This window comes from Gossypium raimondii, chromosome 11 (assembly GCF_025698545.1).
Source record: "Gossypium raimondii isolate GPD5lz chromosome 11, ASM2569854v1, whole genome shotgun sequence".
Taxonomy (NCBI): Eukaryota; Viridiplantae; Streptophyta; class Magnoliopsida; order Malvales; family Malvaceae; genus Gossypium; species Gossypium raimondii.
This window is the reverse complement of record NC_068575.1, coordinates 41,131,009-41,158,609: the sequence shown is the minus strand read 5'-3', so window position 1 is coordinate 41,158,609 and position 27,601 is coordinate 41,131,009. Positions and strand designations below refer to the sequence as shown.

At 35.7% G+C, this 27,601-nt stretch overlaps 1 protein-coding gene and 1 non-coding gene across 3 annotated transcripts; one reads left to right on the top strand and one right to left on the bottom strand.

The window, feature by feature from the left end:
- Positions 1–1,902: 1,902 nt before the first annotated feature.
- On the bottom strand, positions 1,903–5,244 carry LOC105803881 (L-ascorbate oxidase homolog). 2 transcript variants are annotated; one of them, XM_012636295.2, is made up of 9 exons: positions 5,091–5,244; positions 4,838–4,986; positions 4,621–4,730; positions 3,979–4,249; positions 3,778–3,874; positions 3,271–3,616; positions 2,792–3,157; positions 2,627–2,705; positions 1,903–2,346 (listed from the first exon to the last, which is right to left on the bottom strand). In XM_012636295.2, exons 2-9 carry the CDS (start codon positions 4,982–4,984, stop codon positions 2,143–2,145), a joined length of 1,620 nt encoding a protein of 539 aa, XP_012491749.1. In that variant the 5' UTR covers positions 4,985–4,986; positions 5,091–5,244; the 3' UTR covers positions 1,903–2,142. The 2 variants fall into 2 exon arrangements, with proteins under 2 accessions (XP_012491749.1, XP_012491751.1); XM_012636297.2 differs by lacking the exon at positions 5,091–5,244 and having other exon boundaries at positions 3,979–4,300; positions 4,838–4,857.
- Positions 5,245–26,444: 21,200 nt separating this feature from the next.
- On the top strand, positions 26,445–26,551 carry LOC128035081 (small nucleolar RNA R71). Its single transcript, XR_008191484.1, has one exon. It is a non-coding gene; the product is annotated as a small nucleolar RNA R71 (small nucleolar RNA).
- Positions 26,552–27,601: the final 1,050 nt, after the last annotated feature.

Here is a 27,601-nt window from a genome sequence, read left to right as displayed (position 1 = left end):
ATGCACGTGGCAATCCACATGTATGTCATGTATGCCATGTAAGGAAAGTTAAAAAAAATGTTAAATTTTCTATCTATTTTGAGATGATTTGATAAAAAACGTAAGTTTAAGGACTAAAAAAAAGTGAACAATTAAGTAGATAGCTAAAATGACTTGGAGAGCCCATTAAATCATTATACCAATAATAAACACTAATGTGAGAATATTTTGTCATTTTAATCATGTGAAATCTAGAAAATGTGATTAATGGGATTTGAACCCAAAACACCATAATTTTCAATGTATTTATCATTTAAATTAAAGCTTCCTTTGATCCTTAAAATTAAAATTTTAAAATATATTTATTATATAATTTTTTCACTCCTATTTAAATAAAATTTCTTTAAATGACTTCACAATAGACTAAACTACTAAAATAGCCCTTGGAAAATAATTTGAAAATAATTGAGCCCTTTATTGAAAAGTGCAATTAATTAGATCTTTAATCCAAAAATAACAATCAATTGGACTTTTTGAATTGTCATTCTCGTTAAGACTCTTGACAGACCGTTAAACTTATGTTGAGTGGATTTTAAGTGCCACATGTCGAAAATCTATTGGTCCATGTCATTTTTTCGAAATAAAATAAATTTTATTTTATTAATATTTCTAAAATTAAAAAAAAAATCATACTGTTGAATTTATTAATATATTTGGTGTTTCTCATACATGTAATTTTTAAATCGATCTAATATTTTTATCATATCAATCTAAAATTTTGTTTAGATTAATATATATTTAATAGTTGAAAGTTTTATTTACATAAAACGAAAAGTGAGAAAATTTTAATCTATGCCAATCGTAGTATGCATAATCAATATGAATAGAGTATGACATATAACGGTTGAATTGCTAAAATATTAATCATGTAAAAGTTACGGAAGGTGTAGTTTTACATCGGTGTAAGTAGATCTCTCCCTTTTATTAATATAATATTTTATATTATTTTGGATAGTTTTGAGTGAAAGATAAATATCATAATTTGAATATCTCGTTTTTACAAAAAATAATTTATATCTAAATTTAATAAAATAAAATCGACTTAATATTTTCTAAATTAAGTGATAAAACTTATCTTTTTAATATTTATTTTAAAAATTCTATATTAAGTAAAAATTAAAATGATTATCAAATGCATTTAAAATATTAAATGATGAAAATTATTTTCAATGATTTATATGAAAATTTTATTACGAAAAAGTGCTAAATTTATATAACATTTTTTAGTGTATAAAAGCTATATAAAAATCAATTGAGTTGCATTTTTATCGAATGGAAGGATGTGAGTTCGAGGGTGATAAAGTACATTTATTCTCCTATTTGATGATGGAAAGAGATTATAAATAACTCTAGTAATTGTATAGAAGATGAAAATATATTAGAAATAACTGTGAATATTTGGTAAGTTGATTTATATATATGTTAGGAATCGACTCGGTTAACTAACAAACAAGTAAAAATAGCGAAAGAAATTAAGAAATTGAACACACAAATTTAACGTGAAAAAATCTCTCCAAAGAGGATAAAAAACCATGAGTAAAGATAATTTTACTATAATGACAAAAGAACGAAGAGTACAAAAGATAGAGATAAAAACTAAACCCCAAAAATAAAGAACCCTCAAAACGTGAACACAAAATTCTCTAAATGTGTTATGAGTTCTAATCTCTAATGGGTATATTTTTGTAAAAAAATCTATTTATAGGCTAAATTCATAGGTCAAATAATAATAAAATAATCTAAACTAATCGAGTTTAATTGAAACAAATAAACAGAGTTTAACTGAAAGATTATTTCTCAAATTTAACTAAAATAGGACTCATACTCAATAAAATAATATATATAAAATTGCACACCTAATACTTAAAAGAAAATGATTAATTTTACAAAACCTCATAATTTTAACTGTTTGCAGAACACGAATTGAAGAGTAATAAAGTAATAACTATCGGAATAGATAATTTTAGTCTATTGCTTCTAAGATATACAAATGAATAAAGGCCAAACATTTCAATCCAATTTCTTCTCTCTCAATCTATTTTATCAGCAGTCAAACTCTGATGACTGGTAACAGATAATAGCCACTAGGGGCATACCGGCTGGCTAAGGGTGGCGCCCAACTACTTTACCGCAGAGTAAGACATTAGAAGGAATGTCGTATTCGTTAGCAAGACTCCGAACAGGATTCCAGACTCTCAGATAAAATTGTTGCCCCAGATATTGCCTTTCCCATGATGCAGACCTCATGTTCCACATACCCTGGTTGTCCAGGGACACCAATATGGCTGTCCATGAATTTGGATACACCTGCCGAAACGAAAGCATCAGTAGCAGGAAAAGATTGTTTATGGAGATGGCCTAAATAGGTATTATCTTCGAATTGTTCTTAACATGCTAAAATGCCAATTGCAATTATGGTCAATAAGTTACAAGAGGAAAAGGACATTGGTTTGATCAAAAGTTGTATGGCATTTCTAATGTGGGTAAAATTTGAAACATTTGTTACATAATACAGAAATTTAATAGGCATAAACTGCAAGCAATGCTCAATAAAAACAGTTGTTTTCGGTTCTTGAGGTGGCATTACCTGAGTTGTGTGTCTCGTAAGAGCATCAACTAGATTGTAGGTTCTTCTTTTCTTTGGACTCCACTGTCCAGAGCCAAAACTGTATGTATTGTAGTATTAGAAATGGTAAGAACATATTCAGCAAGAGAAATGAAATAGAACAACTAACATGGCACTGTGACTCACCCAACAACCCAAAAATCATAACCGTCAAGATGCCAAGATTGCATGGCGTTTTCGTTGTTCTGAAAGACAACTTCCAGAAAATCATGGAGATTAGTTGGCATAACGGAGGTAGCAACAGTTGCGGCAACACCTGAAGGAACGCCTTGAACGGCGTTCATGCTAAAAACTCCCGGAATATTAAAGTAATCAGCGAGCTTCAGAGGGGTATCCGCATTAACATAGGAGACACCATTCACTGCATACCGCAGCTTTCCATTTATATAAGATGCTGAGTTGGCCAAGACAATCGTCTTGGTTGGTGTAATCTTCCCATAATGGAATGAACCCTGAGGATTAGGCCTCGCTGCATTAGATGTCAAATTCCACCTTCAAGGAAATGAAGAAAAGAATAATCAGATAAGATCATTTTCTATCCAAGTTCAAGAATGAAGTGTTGCATCAAACACAAGAAGCCAATACGATCTTCCGTCAACTAGTACCTATATGTTCTTGCCTGCTGCATTGACCAATGATATTTGTAAGCAGGCGCAGCTGGTAGCGGTCCAGAAACTGCGGTTTGCGAGTTTGAATAGTGCAACACCGCAGTTGCAGTGAGAACAGTCCTTGTAAATCTTGTGGATGCAACAATGTAGTAGTCCTTTGGTGGTTGATTTAAGGTTACTAAGACAGTCACGGATTGTCCCACATGCACATCAAGAGAGTCATATAAGTTCTGAATTACATGAGAGCCTTCGACCTCAACCAACTTCATCGAATGGCCCTGAATCCTGAAGTTCAGTGAGGTGGACAATCCAACATTTGAGATTCTGAACATGTAAGTTTTGCCTGAAACACCACAAATAAAACTTATTCAGTAAAGGCATGATTCCCTTTTGGAAAATGTAAGAGGAATCTTCATTTAATCGTATTGAATAAATTAATCTAAATGCAATGAATTATAAGCAATTAAACGTGATAGGAAATAGGAATACTAAGTTATGGATGACCTTGTTCTCCAGTAAAGGTGGTTTTAGTCTGCCCATTTATAAGGACTCCATGGGGAAAGGGAAGAGATTTTCCAGAGTCCAAAGTTTGCTGCAGTGCCTGTAAAAAACAAAACAATTATATTATGAGTGAAGTATATATGGCAGGGAAAAACTTGGTGCATGGCCAGAAAATCTTAACAAATGAGAAGTGTGAAAACTAACCTTGTGGCTGGTCTTGTACCAGTCACCAATAAGTAAAGTGAAATCTCCATCAGGATTTGCATAAGGAATTGGGATCACACTTCTATGGTATATATTGAGTGCTCCAAATCCTCCAGCAGCTCTATGCATTAGAGTTGATGGGAAATATGTGTAGGACCCAATCTGATCCTTGGCTTGGAACTTGTAGGTATAGTTTGAGTTTGGAGGGATAGGGCAATTGGTTCCCAACACTCCATCCTGCCATGAGTTCTTCCTTTGCTTTACGCCATTCCTGTTGTGATCAGACCAATCCCCCATTTATCATTGAAAAAATGGCATGATTCTATATAGCATAATCAGGTGAACACAGGAAAACAACGGAAAAGTCAGGGTTTAAAGTTGCAAAAAGAATCAAGTCATTTTTAAGCGGCCATCAAACGTTACTGCAGAAAAACACAGACGTTTCCTGGTCTGGAAGTTTCATCTTTCATTGTTATGTTCAACAAAATTGAGATGAAGTTAAAATTTACAGGGAAGAAGAAGACAAGTCACAATTTTAGAGATATCCATTGATAATTTCTTAGTTGAGGTTGTGAACAACAGCAAGAATGAAAGTATATAAATCAGACGAGCCAATGTGAGATAAGGATATGAGAGACCCACCATGTCAACAAGAAAGGCTGATCAAGCTTGTTAATGAGATTCAAGATAATGTTGTTATTAGTCACCACATCAAGTTTTGGCCCAGGAAACTGATTATTGATAAGGATGACCTTGCAAAAAATACACACAACTTTTTAGAACCCCAAAATCAGATCCACATCAATAGCCTTTACTTTCAACATTCCAAAAAAAAAACAGATTCCCTATAAATATATACCTGCTGGGGAGCTCCAAGAATAGAACGAGTGCCATAAGTGACAGTCCAAGTGTAATACAAGTATGGATCTTCAGCATTCACCAGGGAAACAGCCAAAACAGCCAAAACTCCAATAATCAAATGAAGCTTCATCACTGGTTTTCCCATATCTGAACGTCACTCATAAATAAACCATTGGTTAGTCACTAAAACCAACTACAGAACTTGATAGAATTGTGATACCAGAGCATCTTTGACTAAAAGAGTAACTTACCTGTTTCTGGACTCCCTGGAAAGGAAAGGAAAGCTATTTTGAGGACACAATCTAAACAAAGAAGTACGTAGTTTTTATAAGAACCGGGGCAGGAAAAAGCTACACTAGGTAGTGGTCCATTCTTTTTTATTAATTTATAGAACTAATAAAAAAGAAAAAGGAATTTCTTGTTAGTTGATGAGGTAAAGGCTGTCGCGGTTAACTAATATTCGGCGCATTCCACGCGTTTTCCGCGTTATGATAATTGCTTCCACCTAAAGCTTATAATCCACTCATTCACTCTTTCCTTCACTAGAATATATTTATATATTGCCTCCTGCTATCCCGCCATTGATTAGAGCTTTTTCTTGGTTGCTTCCTTTTCTTTTCACCCTTAAATTAAAATGGAATTGGATGAAGAAAGGGGTTTGGACGTCTATCACTGCCCCTTTTGTTCTCCATTTTTTGAAAATTGAGAGCTTTGTTTTCACACAACTTTGTTTCCATTAGCACAGCATTTATATTAGAAAATGAAAGAAAAAGGAAGAGCCAAAATCTATTGAAACCCGACATCTCTACTAAAACTGTAAAAATAAAATGTGGCATTGGATTATAATCAATTTATTAGACAGTTGAGTTTTGAATTTTTTTTTTTTTAAAGTTTTTATGACAGTTTCACATGCATACATACAGAAAGCAAGTGGTCCTCATTCTCACCACTCCTATCATAAATGTTGTAGCTTTGGGTTGGATCTGAGAGGGACAGTCTATAAATCCCTTTGTTTATCATATAGTTGGGCAGCCAATAATATCCAATTTGGCAATTACCATGAATATATATATGATGGAGAAAGTTGGGGGAAATGGAATCCATGCTTCTAGTCAAATGAAAGCCTGATTTGTCTCTTTGCACTTTATTCTTTTAGGTTTTGCTGGGTTTCTTCAACTTAGCTGGAACCTTAATTTCAACATATTACTTTAATTTAATAATCAAAATACTATATTTCTTTTCCTGTGGGAGATGTCAATTCAAATGATAAGCCTAAGTCAACTAATTCTATACTTACCTAATTCTACATTATTATTGATTTATCGATAATGTGATAAAAAGAGGATAATTATTTAAGATGTTATCTGTGAAATTTAAGAGTGTGGAATAATTTTCTTAAGATAATATAAGCAAAAATGTTCATAAATTTTATAATTTTGAAACTCAATGCACCAATAAACTTCTCAAATTACTAGAAAGAAATGGAAATCAGTTATGTACATTCGAGGAAATGAAATTAAAGTCGGTGCATCAAAATTGTTTAGTCTTGTAAGTTGTAATTATAACTGTTGACTATATGCAAGCAGGGGAGGGCCTACTGGACTGAATGTGAATAAGGAGTTGTCACGTGAGGTGTTGGCAAATGGATTTGATGAACATTTGACCCCACCGCCACCGCAACCGCCAGGCCACAGCCACCGGTGGTGGGATGAGGTGGGACACAGATTTCCACTGACACATCGATTCGCTCAATCATCAAAAACATAGAAACCCTTGCATTTACCGTAAAATTGAAGCAAACTATATGAAAGATGATGACATTTGGCTTCCCCAAACCCGAGATTTACCACTAGTTATTTTATACTTAAATGCCTAACCTTTAAAATAAACTTACTTTATCAAGATTTATCGAAATCTTATTTATTTATTTAGGTGGATAAATTTCATTCATACAAATTGAAATTAGGGTAAAAAATTTCTCAAGTCAAATGATACGGTTGGAATTTGAAGAAGAAAAATAATCAAAGAGAAGAAGGAAGAAGAGAGCGCGAGAGAAGTGAGGAAGAAAGAGTGAGAAAACAGATTTCCAATTTTATAACTGCTTTCGTGGCTAAATAGAAAAATAACGGTTCGAATACAGCCAGTAACTAAACAGCTTGATACGCACCGTTTCATGAAACGGTTCCTTAGTTTCAAACGCCCCGTTTTAGACAATACTCATTCCACCCTACCTAAACGCACAGTATTATTAAAATTAACTAAAACGCAATGTTTACAACTAAATAAAAGATTAACTGAAATAAACAGATATTCAAATGATGTGACTGTTGTTTGACTTTCTCATTTATTCCACAACAATTGCTCCCTTCTGGAACTAGATCCTTGTCCTTAAGGATCAAAAGTTTGATATTGTTGTTGAAGTTCCTATAAGTTCTTAGTAGCATGATCACCTTTTCTCACCATTCTTCTATCAAGGATTCTTAACAGTTCCTTGTTGAGAGCTTCATCAGTACCCACTAGAGGCAACAGAGGTGAATTAAAGGCCTTACCAATGTGTTTCTTAAGTTGGGACACGTGAAAAGTGGGATGAATGCAAGATCCTGCTAGCAAAGCTAGCTTGTATGCAACCGGTCCAACCTTAGCCTCCACCACGAAGGGTCCAAAGTACTTGGGAGAAAGCTTTTGGTTTCTCATCTTCCTTATAGTGGTGTTGTCTATATAGTTGTAGTCTCAGATACACCAAGTCACCAACATCAAATTCACGATCAAATCTCTTCCTGTCAGCTGGTTGTTTCATTCTTTCTTGGGCTCTTTTTAGATGAAACTGGAGGAGTTTCCTAATTTCTTCTCGATTCTGAAGACTATGATCAACTGAAGCCACAGGAGAGGAGCCAGCTAAATAAGGTAAATAGAGTGGAGGACTTTGACCATAGAGTGCCTCATAGGGAGTTGTTTGTATTGCTAAATGATAGGTGGTGTTATACCACCATTCTGCCAAAGGTAACCATAACAACTATTCTCCTGGACACTCACCAGTCATACAACTCAAATACCCCTCTAAACATTTGTTTAAGACTTTAGTTTGGCCATCTATTTGGGGATGGTAAGCCGTGGATAAGTGCAATCGAGTACCAAGCTGCTTGAATAGTTCCTGCCAAAAATTGCTCACAAAAATTGTCTCGATCAGAAACAATTGATTATGGAATACCATGTAACTTGTAAATCTGCACCAAATATTCTTGAGCTACAATTAGTACGATGAAGAGATGAGAAAGGGACAAGAAGTGACCATATTAGGTCAGTCTGTCCACTACTACCAATATGGTATTTTTCCTTTTTGAGTTGGATAAGCCTTCTACAAAGTCCATACTGATGGCTGCCCAAGCTCGAGTAGGAATTGGGAGTGGTTGTAAAAGTCACGGGGAGGCTGAAAGATCAGCTTTGCACTTCTAAAAATTAGGGCATTCTCAAACCCATTGCCTTACATCTTTAGAAAGTCCTTTCCAATACAGTTGTCCTAACATTCTGTGCCTTGCGGCACGTGCACCCAAGAGTCCTCCCAATAAGCCACTATGAAAATATTCAAACAATTCATTTCTGATACTGGAATTGTTGCCCACAATTGCTTTTCCTTTCTTCATGAGTACTTGACAATCCCAAGTATATTTGGAATGCATTTGAGGTTGTTGTTGAAGTTCTTGACACAATTGTTGCAATTTCGAATTAACCAAATAATACTTTATCACCCTACTACATACATCTAATCAGGAAATACTACATGTGCACTCCAACAACTACCCTTCTTGTTCATGTGGCCTCCTTGACAATGCATCAGTCACCTTATTCTGATTACCCTTCTTATATGTGATGTAGTATTCATAACCTAGCATTTTCATTACCCATTTTTGTTGATAAGGTGTGATTGACAATGCATCAATTCCCTTAATTTGCAGTGTACTAAACTTGTCAAAACCTTTTTTGAAATCGACTTTTTATTTTAAAATGAAAACGGAGTCGCCGCCAATCCATTTTATTTAGGTGCGATTGGATCACCTCAAAACTTGATCATTCTAATAAAATCTTAGATTTATTAAAACAATAATTTTCAGTCTACAAAATCTGAGAAATGAGTTAGGGAGTCGGTTACATATGTGGAAGAACTAGCACCCTTATAATGCCCAAAATTGGTACCTAATTGATTACTTGATGTCTTAGTGTCGAGAATTGAAAATTCAAAGAAAATTTAAGATACAATCCCCTTCTTGCATGATTTCAAACTAAATTGAATTTTATGGAAAGAGCCTTCTTATTTCGAGTCAATTGAGAAAATGATCATGTCCTGTGAGTTAGGGCACGATATCTCAAATTCTGGAAAATAAGGATTCACGTTATTTGATTATTACCTAAGTCTTGTATATTTTGAAATTTAAAAGGATGCTCATTTATCTTGGTTCAAGGAGAAAGTCATACCCCGTAAGTTAGGGCACTATTTCTCGAATCCCTAAATAAAAACATTGCCTCGGTTTTAAAAAATTCCTTTTTTATGCATCAGGTAAAAATGAATATAACGTTTAATGCAATATGCGATTAATTTATTCAAGTGTTGGTACAAAAATAAACGAATATTTAAACATGTTGCATAATATGGAAATGGCAAAAATAGTATAGAATAGCTTACGTGGTCAAAAAATGATAACAAAATAATAACAAGTGGTAGTTGGAATAATTTTTAGCCGATTAATAATATTATTTAATAATGGCTATAATAGTAAAATAATAAGTGGAACATTAGTAGTAAAATAATAAAAAGTATGATAATGTTATGATCATGGTTGTGTAATATTAGTGATGACAAAATAAAATATTAATTAGCAAAAATAATCATTTAACAATAACATCAACATTAAAAAATATTAATAAATAAAAACAAAAAAACTAAAATGAGATAATTAAGAAACTTAAGGATAAAATGCAAGTTATTTAAATTAAAGGATAAAATATAAATAATGAATTAAAATGCTGAAAATTAAATACATAGAAAAGGCAAGATTAAATGAAAAAGATTAAATCGAAACCATAATAAAATTTTAGGGATAAAATAATAAAAACAGAAATAAAGAGGTAGAATTAAATAAATGAGGATTAAATTGAAACTTAAATGAACTTAAAGAATAAATTGCGAAATAAATAAGAAATGAGGAAATGAAGGACTAAATTGAAAAATATAAGAAAATTTAACGTCTAAATTATGAGAAAATAGAAGATAAAGGATTAAATTAAAAAAGAATAGAAAAGTTTAAGGACCCAAAGAGAAATTATCCCAACTTCATGTCATTTCCTTAGTTCAAGAGTGGGTCAAAGGACCTATTTACAAGGAAATTAAAATTAAGGGGTAAAAAACTTAAAAAAAGGAGTAGGACGAAAATAAAAATGAACAAAAAAGCGGAAGTACCAAAATGGAAATTACCCCCTCCAAGCGAAAACACGCAGATCCTACGGGGTCGGGTCAGATTATTCGGGTCGACTTTGAAACGACGCAGTTTTGGGCGTCTGAAGCCAAGCCCAAAACGACGTCGTTTTGAAGGGGCTATATAAGTTAAAAAAATCATTTTTTGCATCAGTTAAAAAAAACACTTCCTTTTTCTTTTTTTTCTCAAACCCTCTCCCTCCCTCCGGCCACAAAGACGGTGGACCACCGCCGCAGCCACCGGTCATCGGCGGCAATGACCGCCGCCTACGGTGGCCAAAAAATTAAAAAAACTGCCCTTTTAACCCTTTTCATACATAATGCAGATTTGGGGTTCAAATCCTCAAAAAATAGTCAAAGTTTTGCCGAAAACATAGAAACCTTTCGATTTTTCCCCTTTTCGACGAGGCCCTCAACGGAACCCTAGAGGATTCCGAGGCTTCTTGAGTCGGAGGAAGAGGTTCTACAACGGTGTTTGACAGGTAAACACAAAAAAACTAAATATTTTGTTATATATATATTTTCTAGGAAATATAAAAAAGGAATTACCTTTTGTTTCAACTTTTTTTTTTGTATTTGATTGCTTTTTTTGTTTGAAAAAAATTACATCTCGTTGTTATGAATTTTATAGCCAAATATATTACATATTATTCATTTTTATTTTATTTTTCATTGTTTCTGCTCTTTTTGTTTTTTGTTCTCTGCTTTATTTTCTTTCTCTTTTGCAGGTATTTGTGGTAAGTGGCCGAGTCAATAGTGGTGGAAAAGGGTGCCCCTTGCCATTTTGGTGAAATGGTGGCAGAGGAGGTAGACCTCGGGGTGTGGGGACTTTAAAAGGCATGCCCGCTGATGTGGCAAAGCAAAGGAGCGGTGGCGGCTGGAGTTAGAGGTGGCTAAGGTTTCTTGCTTAGGTTTTAGGTTTTGGGCTTTGGGCTTTTAGGGTTTTTAGGTTAGCAGATTTGGTATTTAGGGTAAATTGGGCTTGTAATTTTGACTTTATTTATTTATTTTTGGTTTTTTTGTTTTTGTTTGGGCCAGACAGATTTGGGCCATTATAGCTACCCCTCTTTGCTCGTTGTCGTGTAACGGAAAGGGAGCAAAGACCTCAAAAGAAAACCAATTCTGTTTGATCCCGCTGAATCTCGACTTCTCTAGTATTTCTCTTTTTCAAGCAACCAACTCTTTCAGTTCCTTGGTTACTCTACTTTACTGTATCTGCTTTGCTCTAACTTTAAGAAGGTATGATCTAGTATCACGGTTTCATCTTGCTCCATTGCAATTTCAAAGAGATAAGATTTGTTGTAGTAGATTCAATCTGATCCACTGCAACTTTAGGGGTATAGGATTTGTAGCTTTAATCTGCTTCACTACAACTTCAGGGAGATAAGATTCGCTATGGTAGATTCAATCAAACCCACTGCAACTTCAAGGATATGAGATTTGCAGCTTCATCTTGTTTTACTGTAACTTCAGGGAGATAAGATTCGCCATCGTAGTTTCATTCCAACCCACTACAACTTCACGGGTATAGAAATTGTAGCTTTAATCTGATTCACTACAACTTCAAGGATATAGGATTTGCAGCTTTATCTTGCTCCACTGTAGCTTTAGGGAGATAAAATTTGTTATGCCAGATTCAATCCGGCCCACTGTAACTTTAGGGATATAAGATTTGTGGTTTCATTGATCTGTTACGCCGTTCTCTAGGGAATAGGACCTGTAGAATCCATTTCATAGGCCTATATTCTATGCCAAGCGATTAGGATGTTATGATCAGAATGAATCAAATGCTCCTAACTAGATGTATATGAATGATATTTGTATGAATGCAGAATGACATTTCTTAGAATGATCCCTTTTTAGTGCTTAGGTTGACATTGCTCGTTATTCGTTAAGGTTTTATCACTTATATGTTATCATACCTTCTTGTTCAGATCTGATATTTTTGACAGGAAACCCGAAGAAGTAATCACAATTTAGACTATTCGTTCCCAGATATTTCCAACCCTTAGATTTGGCTAGTCCTAACTAGTGGTCCTGTTTCAGGTCCTTATACTATTTATAAACCTTTCAGAGCAATATACAGAAATCCTTTTACTTAGATATTGTTAGTAAATTAATCGTTATTTCAATGTAAAGAATGCTTGAAAACGGTTGTAACAATGGACAAGATTGAAATTTATTGGGAGTAAAGCTCAAAATGAAAAGATTAATCAAAATAACAAACATTACTAAAATACAAAATGAGTAAGATGAAATTAGGTGGCCCAAATATCACAGCATGAGCATCTCTGCACAAACTTCTTGAGGATGATTTTGAGCCTAATATTTGTCTAGGAGGTTTAGAGTACTCCATTAATGCTTCAATATGCAAAGTTTCCCCTCCTTGTTACTTCTGAGGGGATAAGACTACCACATGCCCCATCTTTGATCAAAATTTGAACCGCCCTTTTTCGATTTTTCAACTCAAAACCCCTTTTGCCTCAAGGTGCCCTTCGCGGGTTTTTGCCTTGGCCTCTCCCCCCTTTTTTTAGGTAAAGTATTTCTTCACTGAATCCGAATTCACAGGATTGGGCAGGCTTTTTCTATTCATCTTGGTGAGAATCAATGCTCCTCTAGAAAAAACTTTCTTTAGCACATAAGGTTCTTCCTAATTCGACATTCATTTTCCTTTGAAGTCTTTTTGTATGGACAGGATCTCTTTCAATATCAAGTTCCCCTCAAGGAATTCTCTAGGGCGAACATTTTTGTCACAAGCTCGCATCATTCGTTTTTGGTACATCTGACCATACGGATAGCTTTTAGCCTCTTCTCTTCGATCAAATCTAACTAATCATATCAAGATTAGATCCATTCTTCTTTATCTAACTTCAACTCTGACAAAACTCGGAGAAAAGGAATCTCGACTTCAGTGGACAAAACTGCCTTTATTCCATAAACCAATGAGAAAGGCGTTGCCCCAATAGAGGTTCTGACAGATGCTCGATAAGCATAGAGGGTAAATGATAACTTCTCATGTCAATCTTTATAAGTTTCTATCATTTTCCCCATGATCTTCTTAATGTTCTTATTGGTTGCTTCCACTACACCATTCATTTTTGGGCGATATGGTGATGAGTTGTGATGTTTGGTCTTGAATTGATTACAAACCTCTGCTATCGTACTGTTGTCCAAATTTAATGCATTGTCAGATATGATCCTTTCTAGTATTTCATACTGACATATGATCTCTTTCTTCAAGAATTTGCTGACTGCTAACTTTGTGACATGAGCATAGGAAGCAGCCTGTACCCACTTGGTGAGGTAATCGATGACCACAAAGGTGAATCGATGCCCATTAGAAGCTTTTAGCAAGATCGGCCCAATGACATCCATGCCCCATATAGAGAAAGGCCATGGAGAAGTTATAACATGAAGAGGTGAATGAGGCACATGAATTTTGTCTCCATAAATTTAGCACTTATGATATCTCTTGGCATAACTAATACAATCCCCTTCCAAGATGGACCAATAATATTGGAATCTCATGATTTGTCTGTCCATTATAAAACTATTAACATGTGTTCCGCAAACACCCTCCTGGACTTCTTCCAAAATTTTCTTGGCCTCAATAGCGTTCACACATTTTAGTAGCAACTAATCATTTCTTCTTTTGTATAGGATCTCTCCATCTAGGACATTCTCGTTGGCCAGCCTTCTTAGTGTCATTTTATCATTCTCGGTTGCCTGATTAGGGTATTCACAGTTCTTTACATAGTACAATATGTCGTCGTACCAAGGGTGATCATCCCTTTCTTCTTCCTCAATGTTATAACAATGGGGCTGGAGCCTCATATATACTCGTCTAGATAGGTTTCACATCCTCTTGTTTGTTCACTTTGACCATGGATGCTACGGTAGCTAAGGCGTTGGCCATCTGATTTTCATCTCACGGAAGGTAGTAGGAGGTGATGTCATCAAACTCCTTAATTAATTCAAGGACTAGCCTTCGATAATCGATCAACTTGAGATCTCTCGTCTCCCATTCACCTTTGAGTTGACAGATCACTAGTGCATAATCCCCATATACCTCTAATACCTTGATCTTGAGTTCTATGGTTGTACGGATACCCATGATACATGCTTCGTATTCTATCATGTTATTTGTGCAATCAAAATCCAGTTTACTAGTAAAAAGGATAATGATCTCTGTCTAGGGATACCAGGACTGCCCCGATTCCATTACCCATAGTGTTTGAGGCCCAATCAAAATTTAGTTTCCAGGGATATTCTTCTTGAGCACCTTCTTCAGTGGTTGCAACATACATCAGATCCTCCTTTAGAAAATCAAAATTTAAAGGGTCGTAATCCTCTAGAGCTCTGCTAGCTAGGAAGTTCGCTATTGCACTCCCCTTTACTGCCTTTTGGTTTTACATAGATTATATCAAATTCAGAGAGCAGAATTTGTCATTGAGCCATTCTTCCATTCAACGTAGTTGACTTCATCCTGTACTTTAAAGGATTCATTTTTGAGGTGAGTCAAGTTGTATGGTACAACATGTATTGTCTTAATCTTTGGGTTGTCCAGATTAAGGTGCAACACAACTTCTCAATTGGCGAGTATCTTGTCTCATATTCAGTAAATTTTTTACTAAAGTAATATATCGCTTTTTCTTTCCTCCTTGACTCATCATGTTGGCTACGAACGCATCCCATAGAATTCCTGAATACTGCCAAGTACAATATCAGTGGCTTATTTGGGATAGGTGGCATCAGCAATAAGGCATTGGATAAGTAATGTCTGACCTTGTCGAAGGTCTTCTAGCATTCCTCATCCCATGCACTTGGATTATGTTTCTTAAGAAGACGAAATATAGGTTCGCATTTCTCGTTTAGTTGTGAAATGAATTGGGCGATGTAATTTAATCTCCCTAAGAAACCCCAGGCCTTCTTTTGAGAGCGTGATGGAGGCAACTCTTGTATAGCTTTGACTTTATCTGGGTCGATCTCGATCCCTTTCTTGCCGACTACAAATCCTAGCAATTTTCTCTACATGGCCCCGAAGGTACATTTTGGTAGATTCAACTTTAGCTGGAATTTTCTCAAGCTCAAAAATAATTTCCTCAAGACTTGTACATGCTCCTTTTCTGTTTAGGATTTTGCAATCATATCATCGACATAAACCTTGATTTCTATGTGCATTATCTCATGAAACAAAGTTACCATGACTCTTTGATACGTCACTCCCACATTTTTTAGTCCGAATGGCATCACTTTATAGTGAAATGTTCCCCACATGGTTAAGAATGTGGTCTTTTCCATGTCTTCAAGATGCATCTTTATCTGGTTGTATCTGGAGAAGCCATCTATGAATGAGAACAGTGAATAAGTTGTCGTGTTGTCCACTAAGGTGTCGGTGTGAGGCAACGGGAAATTGTCCTTCGGGATAACTTTGTTTAAATCCCTATAGTTTACACACACTCATACTTTCTCATATTTCTTAAGGACGGAGGCTATATTGGCTACCCACTCTAAGTATTTAACAACTTGTAGGAAACCAGCGTCGAATTGTTTCTTGACCTCTTTTTTTATTTTCAATAGAACGTCGGGCCTCATCCTTCGAAGTTTCTGTTGAACCGACTTGCATTCTTCCTTTATGAGAATTCGATTTACCACGATATTAGTACTTAGACCAGGTATGTCTTGATACAACTATGCAAAGACATCTTTGAATTCTTGGAGTAACTCAATGAGGTCTCGTTTTGTCTCTGCAGTGATGCAAGCTCCGATATTCACTTCTTTCTTTTCTTGCTTGTCTCCTAAGCTCACAATTTCTACTAACTCTTTGTAAGGTAGGATTTGTTTCTTATCTTGTTCTACCATCCTTAACAAATCAGGAGATAAGTTACAATCTCGATCATCTTCAAGATTATTTGTTCCCATTTGACCTCTCCCCTACTTAGTCGTACTCTTCTTATTTCTTGCTTCTTTTCCAGTTTCTTCTTCTTTTGTCTCGCATTTGGCTTGTACCCTAAGCCAAAGCAGTCTTGTTTGTTCATCAGCATTGGTGCCTTGACTCTTCCTTAAAGGTATTTTCTAAGTCCTCTTCCTAGCAAGGCTCCCTTCTTGACCTTCAACTACAGACCCATCCTCGTGGTTTTGGATATTTTTGGTACTAGGATCTTGTTTCCTTCAACAATGAAAGTTGGATTAACAAATTTCAGTGATCGAAAGGAACATTCTATTGCTTCCTCATCCGCTCCTATGTATGGTGCATCACTAGTTATAGATATAATGATATCCTCTTCAGTATCATTACCAGGCGACCCTTTGTTACCAACTTCAATTTTTGGTGGAGTGATAATGAAACTACCCCAACCGAATGAATCCAAGGCCTACCTAACAAGAAGTTATAAAAGGGTTTGATATCCATTACCGAAAAGTTTACCTCATATGTGTTCAGGCCAATTAAGAGAGGTATTTCAATCCTCCCTATCACCTTCCTTTCTATACAATCGAATACTCTCACTGTATTTTGGCACGTCTTCATGTAAGAGCTATCCATTGACAACCTATTAAGTGTGGATAGAGGCAAGACGTTTAGCATAGATCCATTGTCGATTAACACTTCTGGCAATGTATATCCTTTGCAGCGGGTAGAGATATGTAGAGTCTTCGTGGATCCCATGCCCTTTGGAGGTATTTCATCATCATTGAAGAAGATGAAATTATCAGCACTCAGATTGTTAACCAAACGATGTAGCGTGTTTACAGAGATATTATCAGTGACATAAGTTTCATTTAACATATTCATCAATATGTTACAATGTGTCTCTAAGCTCAAGAGCAATGATAATACTGATATGCGAGCTGGTTGTTTGTGTAGCTGTTCTACAACAATATACTCGCTATGTTTCAAGAACTTTAAGATTCCTTAGGCTCATTCTCAGTTATTGGCTCATTGATAGGTGATTCAAATCTAGCCATTTTTCTTTCTTATGCTCAACTGCCAGGGTTTTTTCCTTAAGGGGTTCGGTTCTTACAATTGCAGAGTCATAGTGCCTCCCACTGTGCGTGAAGAAACCAATATCTTGGCCCCCTTCTGGAGTGCCAACCGAGTTTTCCTCTCTCAGAATCATCACGTTGCTATCATAATTCCATGGAACCCTTTTGCTATCATTGCAGGGAAAAGCCACAGGTTTTTTAATTATGACTCTTGGCGTAGCTTGCGTTCCAACTTCATTACTTCTCGGCCGGGAAATAAACACCACCGGATGGCTGACCTTGTAAAATTTATCCACTGATCCTTCCTCTGAGGCTCAAACATCTCCTCCCTCTAATCCCTCGACATTTTCAAAGAATTCCAATTCATTGTTATCTATCAGGCTTTGTATTAGAGCTCTGAATTTAGTGCATTCTTAGATCTCATGACCTTCTTTAGCGTGGAACTCACAGTAGCTCCTTACCCCTTTGAGCATCTCTTTGAATCTTGAATGATTCAAACCCATTTTAATGGGGTTTTTACCTCCACTCTCGATTATCATGTTTACCCCTTGGTCAGAATGACTGGGTAACGAATTTCCTGCCACATTAGGTCCTAAGGGAGCATCGAAACTTACAATCCCCATCTTGTTGAACCTCTCGATCAGCTTCTTAAATGCAGTGCAGTTCTCAATTGAGTGTCCCATTATTCTTGCGTGGTACTCGCATTGAGCATTTGCATCATACCACTTTAGGAACGGAGGTTGCATGGGTTTTAAATAAAACAGGGATACTACATGCACATTAAACAAATTCTAATATAACTCTCCATATGTCATCAGATAGGTGTGAATTAGAGTTTTTCCGTGTCTGGCCTTAAGTTAGATTCTTGTCTCGAAGGTCCTTGATGGCTAGTTGTCATGGTCATTAGTTGGCCTACAGTGACCGATTTTGAATAGCTCTTATTATACACAATCACAGTGTTTTCTTCATTTTTTTCTTTCTCAGGGAAGACCTTTTAGTGTTTCCCCCGCGTCTATTTTCCCACTTCTTGTTGCATTCTCAATCATTTCTCCAGACATTACTATATCTGAGAAGTTCTTGGTAGCACTACCCAGCATATGGTTAATGAATGGGGCTTTCAAAGTGTTTAAGAAAAGCATTGTCGTCTCTTTTTCCAGAAGTGGTGGCTGAACTTGTGTTACCACCTCTCTCCATCTTTGAGCATATTGCCTAAAGCTTTTATTTTGCTTAATCTCCATGTTTTGCAATGTAATTCTATCAGGTGTCATGTTAGTTACACGACTGTATTATTTCATAAAAGCTTGTGCCAAGTCTTTCCATAAATTAATTTTGGCACGGCTTAGCTGATTATACCATTTGGCAACCGACTCGGTCAAACTATCTTGGAAGCAAAGATATAGGTTTCAGGACAACTAGTCTCATTGTATTTTACAAATTTTGAAGTTTTGAATTTTGGTGGGAGTATTAGATCTGGGACTAAACTCAATTCCTTTGCATCGACCCTGCAAAGGTAGGTAGCATTCTCCATAGATCTAAATTTCTTATCCAACCACTTACACCAATCTTTTAGCTGTTTTGACAATTCTACTCTTTCTCTATCCATTTCCACAATGCCGTCCAAATCTGGCACAACGAGGTTGGTCAGATTATCTCTGGGATTGGAACCTAAACTCATTGGGTAATTCACCAGTCCTGAAGTGCCGGCCTGGTATTGTTGTGGTCTTATGGTAATGGGTACTCTCCATGGATATGTATCCGGTTGGGCTTGGACATTCACTAGGTAAAGCCTGGAGGTATGTAGGGTCTTCATTATCATCCCTAGAGTTAATCACAGTACTCTTCCCTTTTTCAATCCCTCTGGCCAGTTACTAGGTCAACTAGCTTATTATGCTTCGTTGGGACTCTTGTATTTGATCCTTCAAGTCTTGCTATACCTTAGCTAATTGGTTCTGCAGCTGCGTTTGCAATTGATCTTGCATGTCTTTCTGAATTTGTTCTCGTCTCTCTAACCTTTGATCCATGGCTTTGGTTTTACCGCAGGTATTGTAACGATATTTGGTTGGTAAATTCTTGTTGGTTTCCAGAGTAACTGTCATAATTTCAATTAATTAGGGTCTTTTTATGAAATTTAATGCATATGATGAAAAGTAATGCTGATGAATGAAAAATAAATGCAAAAAGAGGCATTGATTCTAATTAAATTCTATTAGAACAACTTTACTAGAAAGTAAATTTCTTTACATAAAACAGATACATTTTACATATACGGCATTGCCCTAATATTGAAAGCCTTGGCTTTCCTAAGAAGCCTAGCTAATTCTCGGCCTCAATCTAATTCTTATTTGTATCTCAAGTTTAGCATGTCAGCTTAAGCCGCTAGGGTTTGCAAATGTCTGGCTACTTCCCGTACTTAAGTCAAAGCTTCGCCCATGAGGTGATCTCTATCCTTGATTTGACCTTGAGAGCATTGGAGTTGCTCCTCCAATGTTCATTATTCGTTTCAAGAAGCTCAACTCGAAGTTCACAATTTTGCAGTGCAGCTTCAAGCTCTTCTATTTTTCCCTTCAAATCTTCAATCTTAGTCAGGCTTACTTTCAACTCAATCACAAAGTTACGACTACGATGTTAATGCAATGACCTTTCTAATTTCGCTACCTGGGCTCTTAATCCAACCTTTTCATTTCGACTTTCTAACAAATCCCTTTTTAGAGCATCTTGGAATTTTTTTCCCATTGATTAGCTTTAATCTTTTCTTCTTGGATTTCTTGCCTTTATTATTTCGATGTTTTACCCAACCCGGCAGTCATCATCTACAAACGCAACTTCTTATAATTTGTTTTTAAACTGTCCAAGTCTTCCTTAGTGTTGTTCTTTCCTTTTTTCATTTTCTCAGCTTCTAACTTCTGGACGTCGACATCTAATCCTCGCTGAACCTTTCCCTCTTCCAACTTTTCTATCCTTTTCCCTAGCTCTAAACTCTTCTTTTCGAAGTCTTGCTTTATGATCTCTAATTCAAACAAGATCACTTGCAAGTGTTCTTCTATCGGCTGGGTACTTTCTTGGCTTGCCGAAGGGACATTATCATTGATTCTTTTACCTCATCACCAATCATATTCTGGGGTCATCATGAGATTTGCAAAAAATCTCTTCATTTTGTGAGTTTGGTTCTATGCATTAAAAATTTCACGAACCTTCTTTTTATAATTGTCATATTTGTATGCAAACTCACATGGAGCCAACCCTTGAGTTTCTGGTATAAACTGCTTCGTCCTATACTGTCTCAATACAAGTAGAGGGGCATATCCAGCAACTTTCCATATCCTGAGTAGAGGGAACTAGTCAAAGTCTCCACATCTGTACAAAATTTCATTAGGGATCATCCAAAGGGTCCTCCATTCAACGTCTTCGTCTTGAAGACTCTGGAGAAGTGCCATCCATTTTTTTCAGAAATGTTGTCTCATCTTGGGATAGCTACTAATTCTTTCAACGGAGAGTAGTCCTCGAAAAACACTCGATAATAGACTTTTTCTACCTTGCAAAAGTGGCTATGGAACCAGGCTAGCAAGAGTTGTGCACGTTCGATAAATCTTCTTTCACCCGCTCTTCGGCATGCACTTAAAGATATGAAAGTTTCAGGCAAAATTACCGAGACGGGCGTGGCCCTTTTGTCAAGCCAGTCAAATAGATCTAAAACTGTATCATCAATATGCCCTAGTGTTTTGGGGAAGATGACTAACCCATAAATACTTAAGGCGAAAATGTCGACTCTTTTCCTCGCATCCAGATGTACCAAGATCAAATCCTACAGACTTTTCTGAAGGATGCATTTACTATCCCCTTTTTGTTTAATCCGGCCACGACCCATTGCTCGCTCATCCCAATTATGTTTATTAGTCTCTTTAAGAAATTCAGATGTTGGCGGCTCTATAATAAACTTTGTCCACTTGGATCCTCGGACAATGGAGCAGAGTACTGTACTCTTCTATAGTGGGCACCAAGTCTACCTTCCCAAAAGTGAAGCAGCTATAGGTGGGATTCCAATACTGGGTAAGAGCTCAGAATAGGTTCTTATCAACTTTGACATCTAGTAAATAAGGTAAATCACCATATTCACGGTAGAATAACTACTTGATTTCGTCATCCCATTGGTCCCATATTTCTTTCAACTCTTGAAGATTATTCTAAGTCACACTAATGTGGGTGAAATCCCATAATTCAGACATCTAACCCCCGTTAGGCTGTCACCCTTCTCTTATTGTATTTTCTCAAATCATATTCGTACAGCCGCATTGTCTTGCACTTTATCAAGAAATCTTTTTTTCATGACAAGCTCTCTCTATTTAGCAACTAAATGCAAATCAACACCCTTTTTTATGATGAAAATACAATGCAAGCACATCGAAAACAAAACGAAACAAGTCAGTACATTTCATACAAAGCTAGAATACAAAGCAAGAAATAGTAAATAGAACATCTATACAGGTGACCACTAAAGGTTTGATATGGTTCTAGCTAGAGTGGGTTCTTTAGGGCTCATTATATGCGGTTCAATTCTAAAGTAAGGGTACCTGAACCAGCAGATTTCTCAATCCTCACCCATTATAGGCTCATACAGACTGAGTTCAGTTCAAGGGAATACATTTCCCTATGGCTGTATAGAGATGAAGACTTCACGAAGACATAGGTATGGATGTATCCCGAAAGTGATCCACTATCCTATACGGAGGTGAAGACCTTACGAAGGAATAGCTTCCCACTCCCACTTAAAAAGGGTAAAATGTAATGATTATGCCATGCCATATATGTGACAATATATCAAGAGAAACTCGAACCAATAAAGCAGACATATTAAATCATTGTGTAACCCAAGATAATAAAGACCTTATTTACCACTAAAATAAAATCTGAATGATGAAATACAAGGAGGGGATCGTCAATTTAAACCAAATTATCAATTTTTGACAAAAAGACCAAAAATTTATCAACTCTTGGCTTGACTCTCTTATTATCTCTAATGGAGTCGCCAAGCTATCGAAACCTTTTTTGAAATTGACTTTTTATTTTAAAATGAAAATAGAGTCACCACCAATCCTTTTTATTTAGGTGTGATTGGATCACCTCAAAACTTGGTCATTCTAATAAAATGTAAGATTTATTAAAACGATAATTTTCGGTCTACAAAATCCAAGAAATGAGTTTGGGAGTCGGTTATGTACGAGGAAGGGTTAGCACTCTCATAACGCCCAAAATTGGTACCTAATTGATTACTTGATGTCTGAGTGCCGAGAATTAAAAATTCAAAGAAAATTTCAGATACGATCCCCTTCTTGTATGATTTCAAACTAAATTGAATTTTATGGAAATAGCCTTTTATTTCGAGTCAACCGAGAAAAGGATCATGCCCCGTGAGTTAGGGAACGATATCTTGAATCCTCAAAAATATGGATTCTCGTTATTTGATTATTACCTAAGTCTTATATATTTTAAATTTTAAAAGGATGCTCATTTATCTTGGTTTAAGGAGAAAGTCATACCCCGTAAGTTAGGGCACTATTTCTCGAATCCCTAAACAAATAACATTGCCTCAGTTTTAAAAAATTCCTTTTTTATGCATCGTTTAAAAATGAATATAATGTTTAATGCAATATGCGATTGATTTATTTAAGTGTTGGTACAAAAATAAACGAATATTTAAACATGTTGCATAATATGGAAATGGCAAAAATAGTATAGAATAGCCTACGTGATCAAAAAATGATAACAAAATAATAACAAGTGGTAGTTGGAATAATTTTAGCCGATTAATAATATTATTTAATAACGGCTATAATAGTAAAACAATAAGTGGAACATTAGTAGTAAAATAATAAAAAGTATGATAATGCTATGATCATGGTTGTGTAATATTAGTGATGACAAAATAAAATATTAATTAGCAAAAATAATCATTTAACAATAACATCAACATTAAAAATATAAATAAAAATGAACTAAAATGAGATGATTAAGAAACTTAAGGATAAAAATGCAAGTTATGTAAATTAAAGGATAAAATATAAATAAATAAAAAGGTAAGATTAAATCGAAACCATAATAAAATTTTAGGGATAAAATAATAAAAATAGTAAATAAAGAGGCGTAATTAAATAAATGAGGATTAAATTGAAACTTAAACAAAACTTAAAGCATAAATTGCGAAATAAATAAAAAGGGGAAATAAAGGACTAAATTGAAAATATAACAAAATTTAACGTCTAAATTATGAGAAAACAAAAGATAAATGATTAAATTAAAATGGAATAGAAAAGTTTAGGGACCCAAAGGGAAATTATCCTAACCCCATGTCATTTCCTTCATTCAACAGAGGGTCAAAGGACCGATTTACAAGGAAATTAAAATTATGGGGTAAAAATAAAAAAATAAAAAAGGAGTAGGACGAAAATAAAAAGGAACAAAAAAGGAAAAGGACCAAAATGGAAATTACCCCTCAAAGTGAAAACACGCGGATCCTAGGGGTCGGGTCAAATTATTCGGGTCGGCTTTGAAACAACGCCGTTTTTGGCGTCAAAGCCAAGCCTAAAACGACTTTGTTTTGAAAGGGCTATATAAGTTAAAAAAATCATTTTTTGCATCAGTTAAAAAAAAAACACTTCCTTTTTCTTTGTTTTTCTCTCAAACCCTCTCTCTCTCTCTGGCCATAAGGACGGCGGACCTTCGACGCTGCCGCCGGTCATCAGCGATGGTGACCGCTGCCTACAGTTTCTGAAAAATTAAAAAACCTCCCTTTTTAACCCTTTTCGCACATAATGTAGATTTGGGGTTCAAATCCCCAAAAAATAGTCAAAGTTTTACGGAAAACATAGAAACCTTTCGATTTCTCCCCTTTTCGACAAGGCCCTCGACAAGGCCGTGTGGACTATTTAAAGCCGTATAACTTTCAAATTTTTGATAAAATTAAGTCTCAGGATCCACACGGCCTGGGACATGCCTGTTTGCCTAAGTCGTGTGGGTCAAAAAGTGTTTTTTTAAATTTAATTAGTTTTTTTTTAAAAAAACATGGAAATAAATTTAAGAGACTTAGCTATGTTAACACTGAGGTTGCCTCCCGAGAAGCGCTTATTTAAAGTCTAAGCTCGACTTACCTCGTATTCGCATTGTCATAGTGTTTCGCGGAGTTCAAACTCTTCTTTCTCATTATCAGTTCTATTATCAAAATAAGGTTTAAGTCGAGTATGATTTACTTTAAATGTGCCAAATTCAGAATGAGTTACCTCGACTGTACCGTTTGGGAATAAATTCAGTACTGTAAAAGGATTTGATTTGTTTGCATCAAGCTCCGAAGTGGCAATTCGGGGATCCATTTTATCTAGCAGTACCTTGTCCCCAGCCTTAAATTGGTTCGTTCCGTCAACATGCTCATTATGGCGTCTCTTTGGCTCTTCATTGTGCTTTTTCGGTTTCTCCTTGACATGTGTCCGCCATTCATCTAGTTCATCGATTCGTAACATTCGTTTTTCACAAGTCGTTCTGTTGTATTGACTGGAACGTGGCTCTATTACATTTTTCTGAGGTGTTTCCTGCAAAGAAGGTTGAGCCACATGGTTACTCATATTAACAGAACTTGTAAATCATCTTGATCACTAGATGTCTTAACCGAATCACAAGCTTGGAGAGTAATCATTTCGTCACCTACACGAAGTATTAACTCACCCGTACCAACATCAATTATAGTTCTAGTAGTTGCTAAAAAGGGTCGACCTAGAATCAAAGGTACATCGCTATCCTCACCCATGTCTAAAACAACAAAATCAACTAGGAATATGAATTTATCAATTTTTACAAGTACGTCTTCAATAATACCCCTAAGAAATCTAATTTTTCTATCTACTAATTGAATACTCATCCTAGTTTGTTTGGGTTTCCCAAGACCTAATTGCTTAAACATTTTATAAGGCATGACATTAATACTAGCCCCTAAATTAGGCGAAGCATTATTAATATTCAAACTAGCAATTAAATAAGGAATAGTAAAACTCCTTGGATCTTTCAATTTGTTGGGTAGTTTATTTTGTAGTATGGTTGAGCAAACAACATTTAGCTCCACAGTCAATGAGTCATCTAACTTCCTTTTTTCACCAAAAGCTTCTTTAAAAATTTAACGAAATTGGGCATCTACGAAAGAGCTTCAATAAACGGTAAGCTAATATGTAATTTTTTCAGAAGTTTAAGAAATTTACCAAATTGTTCGTTCGTGTGGTCTCTTTTCGTCGTGTTAGGATATGACACTTGAGGTTTATATTCGCTACTAACCAGTTTTTACTCATTTTAGCTTACCTCAACCTTACCGTTACTTACCACACTTTCTTGCCCCGATTCTGATTCAGGTTCAACTAACCCTTCTTCATCTTGAACAGTAATTGCATGAAACTGTTCTATTGGGTCAGTTTCGGTATTGCTAGGCAAGCTACCTTGTGGTCTTTCTAAAATTAGCTTAGCAAGCTAACCTATTTGGTTCTCAAGCCTTTGAATCGATGCTTGTTGATTTTTAAGCACTACTTCAATGTTTTGAAAATGAGTTTTTGACACTGAGATAAACTTCGTTAACATCTCCTCAAGGTTTGACTTCTTCTCTTGCTGGTAAGGTTGTTGTTGAAAGCCTGGAGGGGGTTGTGCTCTTTGATTTCCTTGACCTTCCCAAGAGAAATTGGGATGTTTCCTCCAACCTGCATTATAGGTATTACTATAAGGGTTATTTTGAGGCCTAGAATTATTACCTATATAATTTATTTGTTCGTTCTTTGTGCTAGGATCGTAGGGTAGACATTCTAGATTGTTCATTCCTCCTCCATTCGTATCACACTGCACCACTGGATGTATCTGCGTAGAAACATATAAACCACCAATTTTCTTATTTAAAAGTTTTGCCTGATTTGATAACATGGTGACTGCATCTGAGTTAAAAAAACTGGCTACTTTCATCAGCTTCGTCCTCATGACTTGCCACTAATAATTATTCAATGCCATCTCCTCTATAAATTCATAAGCCGCTGTAGGTGTTTTATTGTTTAGAGTTCCACCGACTGCTGCATCGATCAATTGCCTAGTTGAGGGGTTCAACCTGTTGTAGAAGGTTTGAACCTGTAGCCATAGAGGTAACCTATGGTGAGGGCATCGTCTTAATAAGTCATTATACCTCTACCCTACATCATATAAGGTTTCTAAGTCAATCTGAGCGAAGGAAGAGATATCATTCCTCAACTTGGCTGACTTAACCGGCGGGAAGTACTTTAGTAGGAATTTCTTAGTTATTTGATCCCATGTAGTGATAGAACCTCATGGTAAAGAATTCAACCACTGTTTAGCTTTGTTCCTCAACGAGAAGGGGAACAACCGTAGGCAAATGGCGTCATAAAAAACGCCATTAATCTTGAAAGTATCGCAAATTTCCAGGAAATTGGCCAAGTTAGTATTTGGATCTTCATCTTACAAACCATCGAACTAAACAAATTGTTGTATCATCTGAATAGTGTTTGGCTTCAGTTTGAAATTATTCGCAGCAATAATGGATTGCACAATACTCGATTTAGCCCTAGTTAAAGGGGCTTGGCATTATCGTACATAGTATGAGGAACGTGATCTGGATTTGTAGCAACTGCAGGAGGTAGCTGATTATTCTGGTTATCACCCATCTCCTCCATAATAATAACATCCTCTTGCTCATCTACTATATTCTGTCGACTCTGCCTTGCTTCTCTATAGTTTCTGCGAGTAATACTTTCAATCTCACTATCAAATAACAATGGTCCTGACGGGTTTCTTTTAGTCATAAACTAAAGGAACCTACCATAAGCAAATAAAAGAAAAGAAAAATTAAAATGCAAAAATTAAACTAAGAGTAAAAATATGATAAAAATAAAAATGACTAAATTAATAAAAATCGAGTGTTCCTAATATTTTAGTCCCCGGCAACGGCGCTAAAAACTTGATGGTTACTAAACTAACTATAAATACGACTAAGGCAAGCACACCTATCGAACAATAGTATAGTTATGGTGAGTAGGGAAAATCGTATCCACGAGGACTAAAAGTACTAGTAATTACCTTTTTTCTATTATTTAGCCAACAAATTGGAGTGATTGTTTTTAATCTAAATTTACTAATCTAATTTATCTATTAGCGTAACAAAGAATGAAATAGGAAAATAATCAAAGATAACCAATGAGATAGACAATACCCAGGAAAGAATCCACCTAAACTTCACCTATTATTATGAATCTGAATTAAATGATTTATTTACTTGTGTCTTGATCT

Coding starts and splice junctions, on each gene's coding strand:
- LOC105803881 (XM_012636295.2), bottom strand. CDS start 4,984: ATGGGAAAACCAGTGATGAAGCTTCATTTGATTATTGGAGTTTTGGCT. Junction 4,731..4,837: donor TTCTTGGAGCTCCCCAGCAG/GTATATATTTAT, acceptor ATTTTTTGCAAG/GTCATCCTTATCAATAATCA. Junction 3,158..3,270: donor CAGCAGGCAAGAACATATAG/GTACTAGTTGAC, acceptor ATTTCCTTGAAG/GTGGAATTTGACATCTAATG.